This window comes from Pteronotus mesoamericanus, unplaced genomic scaffold (genome assembly GCF_021234165.1).
Source record: "Pteronotus mesoamericanus isolate MK-2021 breed Mesoamerican mustached bat unplaced genomic scaffold, CSHL_Meso_final contig_502, whole genome shotgun sequence".
NCBI classification, from domain to species: domain Eukaryota; kingdom Metazoa; phylum Chordata; class Mammalia; order Chiroptera; family Mormoopidae; genus Pteronotus; species Pteronotus mesoamericanus.
This window is the reverse complement of record NW_026555187.1, coordinates 5,671,431-5,685,394: the sequence shown is the minus strand read 5'-3', so window position 1 is coordinate 5,685,394 and position 13,964 is coordinate 5,671,431. Positions and strand designations below refer to the sequence as shown.

The 13,964-nt window shown below is 54.7% G+C and overlaps 1 protein-coding gene across 1 annotated transcript in view; it reads left to right on the top strand.

The window, feature by feature from the left end:
- LOXL2 (lysyl oxidase like 2) overlaps positions 1 to 13,964 on the top strand; it is a 57,323-nt gene that overhangs the window by 21,666 nt on the left and 21,693 nt on the right. The window contains exons 4-5 of the mRNA XM_054578788.1: positions 6,815 to 7,037; positions 9,854 to 10,037. Of these exons, the coding sequence (XP_054434763.1) occupies positions 6,815 to 7,037; positions 9,854 to 10,037 (407 nt within the window). The remainder of the gene's footprint in view (positions 1 to 6,814; positions 7,038 to 9,853; positions 10,038 to 13,964) is intronic.

Below are 13,964 nucleotides of genomic sequence, written 5' to 3'. Positions count from 1 at the left end.
GGGGAGGCCATGCTCCTGTGGGAGACAGACCCCACGTGGATGACAGAGGCAGAGAGCGGGGAGAGTACGGCAGAGGGACGTGCAAGTAAAGCCCCACCTCTCAGCGCTGGCAGCCAGCTCAGTAACACAGGGATGGAGCCAGGATGGCACCAACTTAAGAAGAAATGTTTCTTTGCCCTCACTAACCAATTAGTCTGAAAAATCTAGAATTCACAGAAACCATTAGGAAATTCAATCAGTTACACCAATCCCAATGAAATCTTACAATTGTGTTATGATTTCCAAAGGTAATACCTCCCAGGAGGCAGTGGGGGGAGGTGAGAGTAGATACTAACGGGTCTGAGAGTAATCTCCCCAGAGGGCTGTCCAGTGGAGGGGCTGTCCCTGGTGACAAGCTGGTGGCTGGGGTGTGCACGTTAGTGGCGGGGACTTCCTAACTCCTTTTAATAATGACACCCGTTTGCCGAGTGCTTACCGTGTGCCAGGCTCTGTTCTCGGCCAGCCAAGCCTCACAGCATTAGGAAGTAGGGGCTGATTTTAGAGTTGAGGAAACAAGTCAGAGAGGGAAGTGGCAGACCTAAGGTCCGAGCATAGCCGTGGGGTTCACGCTCCGACAGCGTACGGACTCCCGGCTCCTTCCTTCCAAGCCAGAGGAAGCCAGGAGACCCAGCGCCCCACCAGGTCCCGGGGCTTAGCACGGTCGTTTTGGGTTGGAGCCCCCAGGCCACCGTGAGGCTGAGTGCTGGTGGCTGTGCTGCTCAGCGGGGCAGGCTCCCTACACCCCCAGGGGAAACCTCAGTGGTGATCCCCGCCGCAGGCACCCCCAGACACAGCCCAGACCTTCCTGTTTACCCCGGGGTCCCCGTCCTCTGAATACTCTAAAGAACACCCGCCAGCTGGCCAATTCCTTCCCCTTCTTAGCTTCTCCTGCCGTTGGAGCCAAGAAAAGCAAACCACCCCCAGCCCCAGCCCCGGCAGACTCCCACCTGTCTGCCTCAGTGCCCCAGGCCAGCAGCTGCTCTGGCCTGGGAGGCTGCCCTCAGCCCTGCCCAGGGCAGGATGAGGTGGCTAAGGCTTAGGGAGATTGGAAGCTTACACTTGTGGACAAAAAGGGGCCGCATGCGAAACTTGACAAGCTCAGGGGAGGCCTATGCGGCGGACTTACAAACTCAGACAGCTAAAGTAGCTACATAGGAGGGTCTGAAATTAAAATTTTCTAACTAAAAGCGCATCCTGGCGGGCAGTCACGTCCTAGGCTGGGATCTTCCCTGGCAACAGTCGATCATCACCGTAACTGAGCCTGTCTGCATCTAGGATAACACACCTGGTAAACATGCCTTTGCAACAGCAAAGTAATTTCCTTTTTTCTGGACCTTTCATTGTTATTGTTATCACGTTCATTGTTGCCTGTTAACTAAAGAAGTCGCTTGGAGCTGCCAGTCAAGATGGAGGTGAGCCATAGGTAGACATGCCTCACCTCATTGCACAATCATAAGTAGGAACACGGCTAACTTATATATGAAAAACACCCAGAACTGTACAGAAGTCTGACAACCAAGGATTTAAGGAAGCTATATGCCTCCAGATGGGTAGGAGGGGCTGAGACGGGGAGTCGGGGCAGAGAGGACACGGTGGGGCCGCGGCGAGCCCGGGCCTAAGAGGCAGAGAGGCAGCAAGGAGGCCGGCAGAACGGGCAGCCCCACATTCACGTGTGGTGGATAAAAATCAGGGAGACACCTGTGAGCGAGCCCAGCATCAGGCCAGATGGCCCAGCCCAGGGCTTCAGCGCTGGGAAGAGAGAGCCTCATAACTTCTGGCTGTAAACCCAGTAGAGGATGGGGCAGCAGGAGAAACTGCCAGTACATATGCAAACCCACCCAACCTGGGAACTACAACCAGGACAGCAGCTGGAGGGTCACCAGTCACATATGGGAAGTGGGTAAAGTGACTGGAAATGGGGCAAGGGCCAGCAAGCCCCCAGAAGTCAGCCAGCAGCGTCATTGTCCCCTCTTCGACCCCTCCCCCCCACACGGAGCCACGGTTGCCCCACCCTGTCAAATACCCAAGGCTCCCCCTCATACGACTTAAGAGGTGCACTAAAATGGAAAGAAGGCATCTCTACCTAGTACACAGACACAGGGAGGCTGCCAAAATCAGGAGACAAGGAGTATGGTCCAAATGAAGGAACAGAGCAGAACCCCAGGGAAAAAAAAACTAAGTGATGTGGAGATCGCCAGCTTGTCAGACGCAGAGTTCAAAACACTGATGGCCAGAATGCTCAAAGATCTCACTGAATACAGCAAAAGCATAAGAGAAGAAATGAAGACTCTACAAAGGGAAATAAAGAAAACCCACAGGAAAACAACAGTGAAGGGAAGGAAGCCGGGATTCAAATCAATAATTTGGAACGTAAGGAAGAAATAAACATTCAGCCAGAACAAAATGAAGAAACAAGAATTCGAAAAAACAAGGAAAGAATAAGAAGACTCTGGGACGTCTCCGAAAGGGCCAACATTCGAATCACAGGGACGCCAGAAGGAGAAGAGGAAGAGCAAGAAATTGAAAACTTAGTTGAAAAAATAATGGAAGAAAACTTCCTAATGTGGCAAAGGAAATAAGCATACAGTCCAGAAAGCACAGAGTCCCAAACAAATTGAATCCAAAGAGATCCACACCAAGTCACATCATAGTTAAAATGCCAAAGGTTAAAGATAAAGAGAGAATCTTAAAAGTAGCAAGAGAAAGGCAGGGAGTTACCTACAAAGGAGTTCTCACAAGACTGTCAGCTGCTGGCAAGAAGGGGCTGGCAAAAAGTATTCAAAGTCATGAAAAGCAAGGACCTACATCCAAGATGACTCTATCCAGCAAAGCTATCATTTACAGTGGAAGGGCAGATAAAGTGCTTTCCAGATATGGTAAAGCTAAAGGAGTTCATCATCACTAAGCCCTCATTATGTGAAATGTTAAAGGGACTTATTTAGGAAAAAGAATATCAAAACTATGAACATTAAAATGACAACAAACTCACAACTATCAACAACTGAATCTAAAAAACAAAAATAAACTAAGCAAACAACGAGGACAGAAACAGAATCATAGATATGGAGATCATTTGGAGGTTACTCAGCTGGGAGGGGGAGGGGGAAAATGGGGGAAAGGTACAGGGAATAAGAAGCATAAAATGTAGGTACAAAATAGGCAGGGGGAGGTCAAGAATAGTGTAGGAAATGGAGAAGCCGATGAACTTCTATGTACAACCCATGGACATGGACTAAGCGGGGTTGGGGGGCAGATCACAGGAGGGAAGCAAGGAACTGGGCAGAGGGGAACAAAGAGGGGAAAATTTGGACACCTATAATAGCATAATCAATAAAATATACTTTTAAAAAAAAGGAGTCTATCATTTTACTTTTTATCCAATCCCAGGGGTTTCGCCACTTTTTCCTGCCTCCCTAATCTCTCACCAATGGATGTCACATAATCCCCTTACGTGTTCTCTTTTGATTGTCATGTATACAATACGGTGCAAAAATGCCATTTTCCAGAGCATTTTCTCAATCCATTGAGGTTTTGCTTCCCAGCAATTGTTGTCAGTTTGGCTCAAATAAACTCACAAAAATTCTGATGGGTTTGGATGTTCCTCACGTTGACACAGTGGGTTTGTCACTTGAGACTTACTCCCTGTCACTGACCAAAAAGTTGTATGAGGGGGGACCCCAAAAAACCCGGAATTTATTTATAAAAAATTGTGTATTTATTCTTACACGTTTAAACTTCAGTCCTTCAAATTACTCTTCATTTGATGCAATACACCTATGGAGACTTTTTGAAGCCTGGACTACAAGGGTCCCACCCTCCAAAAAAAAAATTCCATTTTTTTTGGTCCCCGCCCCCATATGTGGTATATGACTGTAGACAGAAAGCCTACTAAGTTCTTATTTGCTCTGTATGAGCAGAAAGGTAATAGACCAAGTGAACAAAAGTCTAACCTGAATCATGGAAACAGCCCTCAATCAGTTCCCAGTCTGGAGCAGTTTTCAGCCCGGAGCTCGCTAAAGGAAGAAGAGGCTCGGTCCCCTTGAGGACAGACCCTCGTACGCTGCCCGGAATTTATCCTGTTAGCCTTCCTCCCAGCCTTCCCCAAAGGGACCATGGCACTTTGACCAGGAAAACTGTGCCCTGGGGGAGCGGAAACAGCAGAACTTCGGGCCTCTCCCGGGCGCTGGCTCTGAACTGAAACACACGGGAGATCCACATGTCACTGTGCACCCCCGTGAGAGCAGGGGGTTACAGAGGCCAGGCGGCCAGCTGAGTTTTAGCTCACGTCTGTCTCACAGTGGGTCCCAGACCCCACTCTGTGTAATTCCCTTGTGTCAGCGTAAGAAATGTCCAAGCCTGTAAGAATTTTTATGGATTTATTTGAGCCAAACTGACAACAATTGCGATAGGATCTGTGGTCTCTGCTCAGGTGGTTGTGCCCTGAGGGGTCTGGAGGGGAAAAAAAGGAAACTACCCTGACCTTCCAAAGGTAGGTTACTGTAGATTAAAAAGCAGACAGGCTCAGTTAAGGGGAAGACTGACCTTTGTCCAGGAAGGTCCCAGACTAGGGCATGACTGCCCGCCATGTCGCGCTTTTAGTTAGAAAGTTTTAGTTTCAGACCATCTATGTGGTTATTTTTAGGTCTCTGAGTTCGTGAGGCCGCCGTGCAGGCCTCCCCTGAGCTTGCAGGTTTAGTACGTGGCCCCTTCCCCGTCCGTCCACACCTACTTCCAAAATCTATAATTAGAACAGACATGCTCAGCAGCTGGCAGGGCTCCTACCAAAGCAGGGTTCCCCTTGGCTCCGCGAGAGAGCGAGCTGATCCCTATAGTTTTCATTACATCAGCCCAGCCTGGTGTTCTTCCTTCCTGCTACACAGCCACAGACCTGGACTCAGCGTTCCCAAGCAGGGTTTCCATCCATGCCAATGGCTGTCCCTAACTCCGTCCCCCTCCAATCACCAGGCCTGGAGTGGGCCGCCCACCCGTCCTCCCCAGCGCTCCTCTGCAGGCCCTGGGGCCTGTCTGGCGTGAATCACGGGGCGGGGGCGGGGGTTGCGCCTGACAGGAGCCCGCAGCGGGTCAGGGGGGATTCCTGTGGGCTGATGTAAGAGGGCGGCAGGGCAGCCTGGCAGCAGCGATCTGGGCTTGGTTCCTGGCAGAGCTGCTGTTCTCTGAAAGCTGAGAGCAGAAGGCTTCTCCGAGCTCGTGACAGCTGACCGATCCTCGCACAGCCAGTTCCCCGAGCGCACCCTCTGTCCTGACGGGGGCAGGGGGTGTCACGGGGAACACACTGGAGGCTGCAGCTCCACGTGGGGAGGCCAGCGGTTCCTGGAATCACCCTCAGTCCCCCTGGAGAGCTCTTCATTCCGGGCTGCCACTCTGGTGATCACATGGCCTGCATCTTCCAGGACAGGCCTCTTTTCAGAGGTTCTGGGCCACTGCGCCCATAATTGTACTAGAAAGATATTGATGTTGACTGTGTTCACATCCCATTCACTTGGAGGCAAAGCAGAAACTCCCAGGCCTGCGGGGCCAGCGGGGACAGGACCTTGCTTCTGTTCCCTGCAGGGGCCAGGCTGCCCCGCAGTGGGCAGCCAGCGGTGGTGCTGCCTGGCCCCTCCGGCAGCTCAGTGGGCCCCGCCCGGCTGGGACAGGCACACAGACCCTGAGGAGCTAGGACAGCCTGCGAGGACAAGGTGTCATTCAAGGCCCAGTTCAAACCCTACTCTTCTGTGCAGTGATCCTTTGTCACGGCATGGGATCCCACTCTAATCTCATCTCTTCCTTTTCTCCTTTACCCAATTCAGTTTTATTTATTGACCTTCCAAGCACATGTCTAGCCCTTCTTATGTGTTGGACACGGTGCTCAGTGCTTTACAAGTAGGAACTCATTGAACTTTCCCAACACTCCTATAGAGTAGATCCTAATGCTACTTCTAACTTGGAGATGGGGAAACTGAGGCACAGTAACCTTTCTGTTAACCAGCTCAGTACTCATTGATTGATTGTTTTGGAAAACACTTTGACTCACCTTGATCCATACTCTGCCTTCCATGGAAGGAATGGCCACACAGGGTCCCCTGGGACGCGGTGTGGAGACAGGCTCAGCCTCGCTGACTGCCGCCCGGGTGACGATTTCACGAGGGCTGTGGCTGAGCTTCATCACCATTATGATTTTTCCTTACCAAGCAACCGACACTTTAATTCAGCAGGGGGTCACTTTAGACCGCTCCCAGCGCCTGGGCACCCCTGGGAGCCCTGCGTATCCTCGGGAGGGAGTAACGACCCAGCTGTACCGCTCATTGGACAAGAGCAAACATTTACATTTTCGGGAGTCCAGGTGACGCTCCGCTGCGGTTTGCCCAGCCAGGACTGAGGGGTTTCCTGGGACCAGGGGCCCCATCTCTCTCAGATCTCTTTCTGCATTTTGTGTCAATAGGCTTTAGTATTATCTCAGCACATTGAGTTAGTCCCTTGTCTCCTAGAATGGAAGCTGCCGGGGGGCAGGAGGCCACATCCCCGTTCCAGGCCCAGCGCAGGGCCCGCGTGCCAGGCGCTCAGTGAGGGCTGCAGCCGTCCGCGCTGGGCAGGTCCCCGTCTGTGAGCCCGACGGGGCTCTGGGTGCAGAGGCTGTGCCGCCCGGGTCCAGCAGCCCGTCCCCAGGAGCCGGTGCAGCGGCTGGCCCAGGGCAGGGGCCCAGCGCCTCATCGTGGAAGGAAGGACGGGTAGAGACCAGGACACTCGGCTCCCCTTCCCCTCCCGCCCTCTGCAGGATGTTTGCCGCCCGGAAGAAGCAGCGCTACTGGCGGTTCTCCATGGACTGCACAGGCACGGAGGCCCACATCTCCAGCTGCAAGCTGGGCACACAGGTGGCGCGGGACCCCGTGAAGAACGTCACCTGCGAGAACGGGCTGCCCGCGGTGGTGAGCTGCGTGCCTGGCCAGGTCTTCAGCCCCGATGGACCTTCGAGGTTCCGGAAAGCCTACAAGCCGGAGGTGAGGATGGGGCGGGCATCTGGCCACGGGCCCCCGGGAACAGGCAAGGCCCCAGGAGAGAGTGAGGAGAGCCGGCCCCAAATCAGACCCCGTTTCTAGAGGACCGGGAAGTGGACAGCACCTATCAGGGACAACGTGACAAAGAGAGGCCACCCCTCGGGTGCGACAAGCAGCTGGGTCCCCTGTCTCAAATCATTAGCACCCCCTTCCACCACAGCTGCTTCACTCTGAGACCAGGGTCCCCCCTGTGGAGGACAAATACCCAGGACAGGAAGTGCCTCATTATCAACATTTCCTGTCTGCTGGATCAGAAATGGGGGCGGGGGGCACCTTATGCTTCGGCACAGTTCCCAGAGGACAAAATGTTCTAGATTTTCTGGAAATGCGATACAACTCTCAAAAGTACATGAAGTCAGCTACAAGGGTTTCAAGCATGTTTTGGTTTCACTGTAACGAAAAGGGTTAAATTTTTTTTAAGTTTTCACAAAAATAAAAAATGAAAACTTGTCATTACCATGTCACCGGTACTAGTCACGTTTTATGTGTGGACATGAGCCCCTGTGCATGCGTGCACATGTGTGCACAGGTATGCATGTATTTGGGAGAGGTCAGTGCACATCTGCAGCATAAATGAACACCCCGCTTCACAGGCTGACCTCCCAGCCCCAGGGAACCGTCCCAGCCAGTGCGGGCGTGAGCGGCTCCGAAGGCAGTGTGCTGCCTTCCCTCAAAAACCAGGAAGAAGCTTTCCTTTCTGCTACTCTCTTTATATCTGTCCATCAAAGGGTCTCTGGGGTTTGCATTTTCTGGAAACTGCCAACATGGGGCCAGTGGGTGGGAATAGAGGTGGCAAATAGCACATGGGAGAGCAGAGGGAGGCGCGGGAAAGATCGTCAAGCATTTCTTAAGGAGCGATTCCCTGTGCCAGATGAAACTTTGGGCCCTCGGGATCGGCCAGCTGGCAGGGGCGGGCTCCCAGTCAGCCCTGAGCCCGGCAGGGTACGCGGAAGGGGAAAGGTTGCGGTGGCTGTGGATGGTGTGTCCAGGCGCAGGCGGTGGGCAGAGTGGCAGACCCTCCCCAAGCCTGGCAGGTTCTGTGCGGAGGCAGAGTCCTCTGTCTCCTTTCCCGCTCCTTGCTCGACCTCCGGCCTTTCCCCTCTGCCCTCCCCAGTCACCCCTCCCCACCAACACCAATGACCTGCTTTGGGAAAGGGGGTAACAACACTCATCCATCAGACCAGGACATGAGGCAGAAAAACCACACTGGGGGTCCCTCCCAGACTGGGGTCCCTCCCACACTGGAGGCGGTGTATTTAGACAAAGAGGCCTCAAAGGCAAGGAGCGACGTGGCTGCTGCAGCCCCGCCACGGAGCAGAGGGTGTGGAAACTGTTTGCAGTGCCTTGTCACCCAGATCCCAGGCCCTACTGTTTGGAAATTCCTCTTACTGTGCGGTTTAAAGCAAGGGAATCAAGTTCATACCAAGCCAATTAAAAAAGAAAAAAAGGAAGGGAGCCTGACATCATATTTTCCCTCGGTGACTCTGCCGGCGCTGCAGGCTGCGGCGCGGCTCTTGGACGGCCCGCTGCATGGGGAGGGGCCCTGGCCTCGGCCACACAGCCTGGGAAGGGAGGCGGGAGGAGGAGACAGGCCGGAGCTGGCCGTTTTGCTTGTTTTGTCTTTTAGAGCTGGAGGCGGGCTCCTGAAGCCAGCGGGCCTTTTGCACCTACCCGTCCCTATCTTCTTCTCCCCCTAGTGCCAGGGTCTGAGGCGTCCCTGAGATCGGTAGAACCAGGTGCTGCCACAGCGGATGGGGGAGAGGCATGTGGCCAAGGGGGACCCTCAGCGGAGGATAGAGACACAGGGTCTCGTTTGATCCCTCGGCCCTCAAGGTGGCTGATACATGTGAATGTTTAAAAACACCACCTCCAGCCTGGCCTGCTTTGGCTGGACCATCCATGGGGTGGGGGATGGGTGAGGACTACACAGGCAGAGTAGGACAATGGCCGGTCTGATGCAACACACAGTCACCCCTCCTTCGTCCCTCTGTGTTGAATCAAAGGAGAGTCAGCCGTAACTCAGAGGCAGGAAGCCTTCGGAGTCCCCCACACCAACACACATGTGCACACGTGCACGAGTACACACGTAAGCACACCAAACTGATGCAGACGAGGTATGTGGGCAGATGGAGTCCAGAGTCCCGGGTCCCCCCAATACGACATGATCCAGTGGGGGTCATGATTCTGGTGGAGCGGGGGACGGGGGGGTCTCAAGCCTGTGCGATGGAATAGACCCAGAGGGGACAGGGCTGCCAGGCTGTCAGCAAGCAATAGGGTGTTTAGACTGGAACCGCCCACCCTGTGTGCACCTGCTGAAGAGCGGGGCCGACTTGGATTTGCAGTGGAGTCAGGGGCGACAAGAGCAGAGCGGTGGCCGGGCAGGAGCCCTGGATTCACAGCGCCGCAGTAGGTCAGGGAGGATGACGATCCAGCTGGAATCTGCAGACTGGGGTTGGGAGCTTCTTCCTGTAGCTCTAAAGGTTCTTGAGATTCTGGATGAGTGGGTGGAGGGAAAGGCTGGTGGTGAGGTCCCTGAGCCAGGCATGGGTTGGGGGGATGAGCTGATGACGCGGAGCAAGCGCCCCTACCACAGGCATGCACGCATGCATGCACGCACATGCACGTCTGGTATAGTTCTAGCTCCTGGCCTGGGGTCCGGGCTGGGAGTGGGGGCGGTCGGGAAGGGAGGGCAGTAGACGGCGGCCACCCGCTGAACACGCCTCAGCGCCTGCACTCAGCAGAACCGTGTGTCTCTTCAGCAGCCCCTGGTGCGGTTGAGAGGCGGCGCCAACATCGGGGAGGGCCGCGTGGAGGTGCTCAAGAACGGCGAATGGGGTACCATCTGCGATGACAAATGGGACCTGGTGTCTGCCAGTGTGGTCTGCAGAGAGCTGGGCTTTGGGAGTGCCAAAGAGGCCATCACCGGCTCCCGGCTGGGTCAAGGTAAGGAGTGGGGGACACATCCCACGGCCCATCGTCCTGGGGGGCTGGCCCGCCTGGGGCTGTCCTCGCTCTTCCTGCTTTTCCTCCTGCCTCCAGCAGCTCCTTCCCTTAGAGAGTCTCAGGCCTCTCCCCGGGCAGTCGGAGCTGGAAGGGCCTTGGAGAACACTGTGTCCCCATTTTCCAGACCTGGAAGCTGAGGCCCACGGAAGGGAATAGATTAACAAGATGATTAGCAGCCAGTGTGTGCTTTAACGGGCTCCCAGCTGCCCCACGGAGAAACTGAAAGTCTCAGGAAGGTCCCCAAGGAGAGCCCCTCAGACTCATCAGCCTGTGGCCCACCCTTGGCACAAAGGAGCCCCAAATGTGCTCTTACTTTTCCCCTCTGGCGCCGCCCTGCAAACATCCTCTCCCTGCCGCCAGAGCCTGGGAGCGTGTTGGCCCTCTCCAGCTGTCAAGAGATGCCAAGGAGAAGGGGGTCTGGTTCTTATTAAGTGTCCTGAACAAATCTTCCACTTGAGCAAAGAACCAAATATGGGTCACTCCGTTGAGAGCAATGTTGTGAACGTGACCTGACAATGGCGTTCCCTCCCGCCAAGCCAGGGAAAACCACCGACCCCGCGTGAGCCCTGGGCCTTCAGAAGGAGGCTCTTCGCCCCAGACCAACCGCAGCCCCGTGAGTGCCCAGCTGCTCCTGAAGAACGTGGGTTGCGCAACGGATCCGTCCCCTCAGTGATGACCAGCAGGGAGGCGGCAGTGGCCCAGGGCCTGCCTGGCTGGGACGGGGTGGGGAGGAGGGAAGGGGGCTGCGGATGAGGTGTGCGGTGTCCGATCCGGTGGGCAGAGGGTGTTTCCACTCTGTCCGACAGAGGGCCATCGCCCCACAGAAAAGAATGCGGTGAGGTCATAGATCACAGCCCAGAGGAGATTGTGGCCCAGGGGGCTGAGAGAGAGTCCCAGGCCATCTGGTCCAAAAGATGAGGGATTTGAGAACAAGCCTGAGGTCATCCCCATAGTTAATGGCAGAGGAAGACTGGAACCCCAGTGTTCTGACTCAGACGAGGACCCCTCCCTTTGCGCCCAGCCTGGCCCACATCCAGAATGCCTACCTTCCTCCGCAGTCCCTCAAACTTCCTGGGCGTGAGCAGACGTGTGGGGTCTAGGGTGGACTTTACCGTCACAGAGTGCCACTGGGCAGCCTGACAGCCCACCTTCCCCTGGTCACAGTGAGCTCTCCCTCGGATCTCGAGCTTTCCTACAGGTTCATGTTCCTGGTTGGCTGGTGCGACGGTTCGTGCCCTCCCAAGGCCAACAGGACAGCTCATTCCAAGGAATAAACAAGCATTGGGTGGCATAAACTTTCCGTGTCTCCTGGCTCTGTGCTGTTGGACGCAATTATTTCCCTGCCCAGCAGCCACCGCTCCCCAAGGGCCTGCGGAACTCTGGGGAGAGGAGTTTGACATTTGTGATGCTGTCCTTGAAAGAACCATTGGATGATTTACTATCTGCTGCTGCACTGGGTGGGCTCAGCTCTGGAGGGCAGAAAGGGGAAAATCCACATTCAGTGTCCAGTCATGGGGCAGATGGAGTCAGTCCCTCAGCCCCGGCTCTGGCTGGTGGACCAAGTGACCACACCCAAGCGAGGGCAGTAAAAGGGCAATGGCTGGAGTCGGGACATCTGAGTCCCGGCCCCGGCTGTGTCCCTACTTACGCGGTGACTTTGAGCAACCTTCTGGGCCTCCGAATCTTTCCTGGATTCAGGATGTCTGAGGTTCTGCCTGGATGCAGTCCTCTGTGGTTCTCTGGAACTTTCCCCCGGGATGGGAGCCAGGTCGAAGCCTGGCACCGCGCTTCATGCCACGAGGCCCCTGCACACACCTGCGCCCCAGCCGTCTGCACCCCCCAGCCCAGGCGACCGGCCGCGTGCGGGGAGGGCCTGTGTCTTTCACCTCTGCGCCCTTAGTGCTGAGGCTGTGCTCAGCTCGTGGGGCTCCAGGAATATCCATTTTAAGAAGAGCGGATGGACGGATGAATGGATGGGTTGCAGTTGCATAAGGAGGGTTGGCTGAATGAGCCCTTGGTAAAGAAGTGTCCACGTTCAAGACTCGCACTGTCCCGCAGAAATACCACGCAGGCCACATACGTAATGTTAAATGTTCTAGACCTGATGTTAAGTTTTCTAGTAGTCACGCGAAAGAAAGAAAGAAAGAAAGAAAGGAAGGAAGGAAGGAAGGAAGGAAGGAAGGAAGGAAGGAAGGAAGGAAGGAAGGAAGGTGAAATTAATTTTAATAATATATTTTCTTTACCCAGTACATATGAAACATTTTGATGTCAATATGAAATCAATAGAAATGCTATTGATGAGCTAGCTGACATTCTGTGTACTAACTCCTTGGAACCCAGGATGTGGCTCAGTCGGGACTGGCTACATTCCACGTGCTCAGTGTGGCCGGGGCTGCTGTATGGGAGCAGGAAGCTCTAGGGCAGCGACTTTCAACCAGTGCGCCGCAAGAACTTTTAATACATGCAACACCTGACTACTTAGTCAGGGGCACAGACCCCTTTTCCCGTAGATTGTCAATGTAAAAAAATGACAACAGCCAATACAGTCACAGCTGTCTGGTGTGAATGAATTAAACCTATACCTATTTTTTTGACAGGTAGGCAAAAATACATTTTTTGATGTGCTGCAGAACTTCAGTAAGTAGTTTATGTGTGATGTGAGATGAAAAAGATTGGAAGTCGCTGCTATAGAGCATTGGCCCTAAACCCCCTTTGTTTACAACCCCCAATCAGAAATACACGGGACGGCACGTGCTACACATGTAAAGCCGAAGTAAAGCTGTGTGAAACAATGCTAATCTTTACAACATGCAAGACACTCTGCGATGTCTGATTCTATTCTTCTGGGCTCTTAAAATTGTGCTTGCAACCTGCAGAGTTGATGGTGGGTTCAGAGTCCATTCCTTGCCCCAAGGGTCGGGGGTGGCTTTATCCCAGCACCTTTCCCCTGCCCAGAGCGCTGGTCACCTGGGGCCAGGGCTTGTACAAGGAGAAGGAGCAGGGCCAAGATGGAGGTGGGGAGCAATCCAGGGTCCAGTCAGAACCCAGGAGCAAGGGAAAGCCGGGGGTCAGAGTGCAGGTCAAACCCAGGTCAATAAAAGCAGCCAGGAGCCCGCCGAGCGCCCTGGGCGAGCTGCAGCTGGACACCCAGGCCAGGGCCCCCGTCGCTGCCTCCTGCCCTGCGCAGCCCACCACGAGACCGGATGGTGTGGGGAAGAGGGGGGCCCACCCTGGCTTTCCCACCTCTGTGCGCTGCCGCTGGGTCCCAGGCGTGTGCGCGCTTCAGGAGAGTCAGTGAACATCAGAGGCCCTCATCAGCACCGCCCTCAGCACCGCCCTCATCACCGCCGTTGCCATCCTCGCCCTCACCCCGCAGGCCTGTCCGATCGAACCGGAGCCCTAGGTGGCTGCCCCCTCCTGTGCCCCTCTTAGTTCATGAGCCGGGGTGTCCCCTCGCCCTGTTGAGGCTCTGTGTTGTGTCTCCGCCTTTCCGCTCCGAGTCTTTGGATGCGTCCAGCCATAGCCCCTGATGTATTTTTATTAATTTTGTAAAATTCCAAGGAATTGGAGGCTCCATCATTTATGAATTTCCATGGAACTAGAACTTGGCTCTTACCTTCTCTCATGGGAGGCTCTTAGAAGTTCATCTTTGGTCTCAGTGAGCCTAGATACCAGTGTCTCCAGAACCCCCTGACAGAGCCAGGGGCCCTCCCTTTGGGTTCAAAACATAGGTAGTCAGGTCCACCTTTGACCGCATCGTATTACAAGTCTTTGCGTAAATGCCTGCCTCCGCTGTGAATTGGCTGTGACCCTTCGTGACAGGGCCTGGCTTCTTCTTAGGAGTCCCAACACCTCACACAGGGGCCG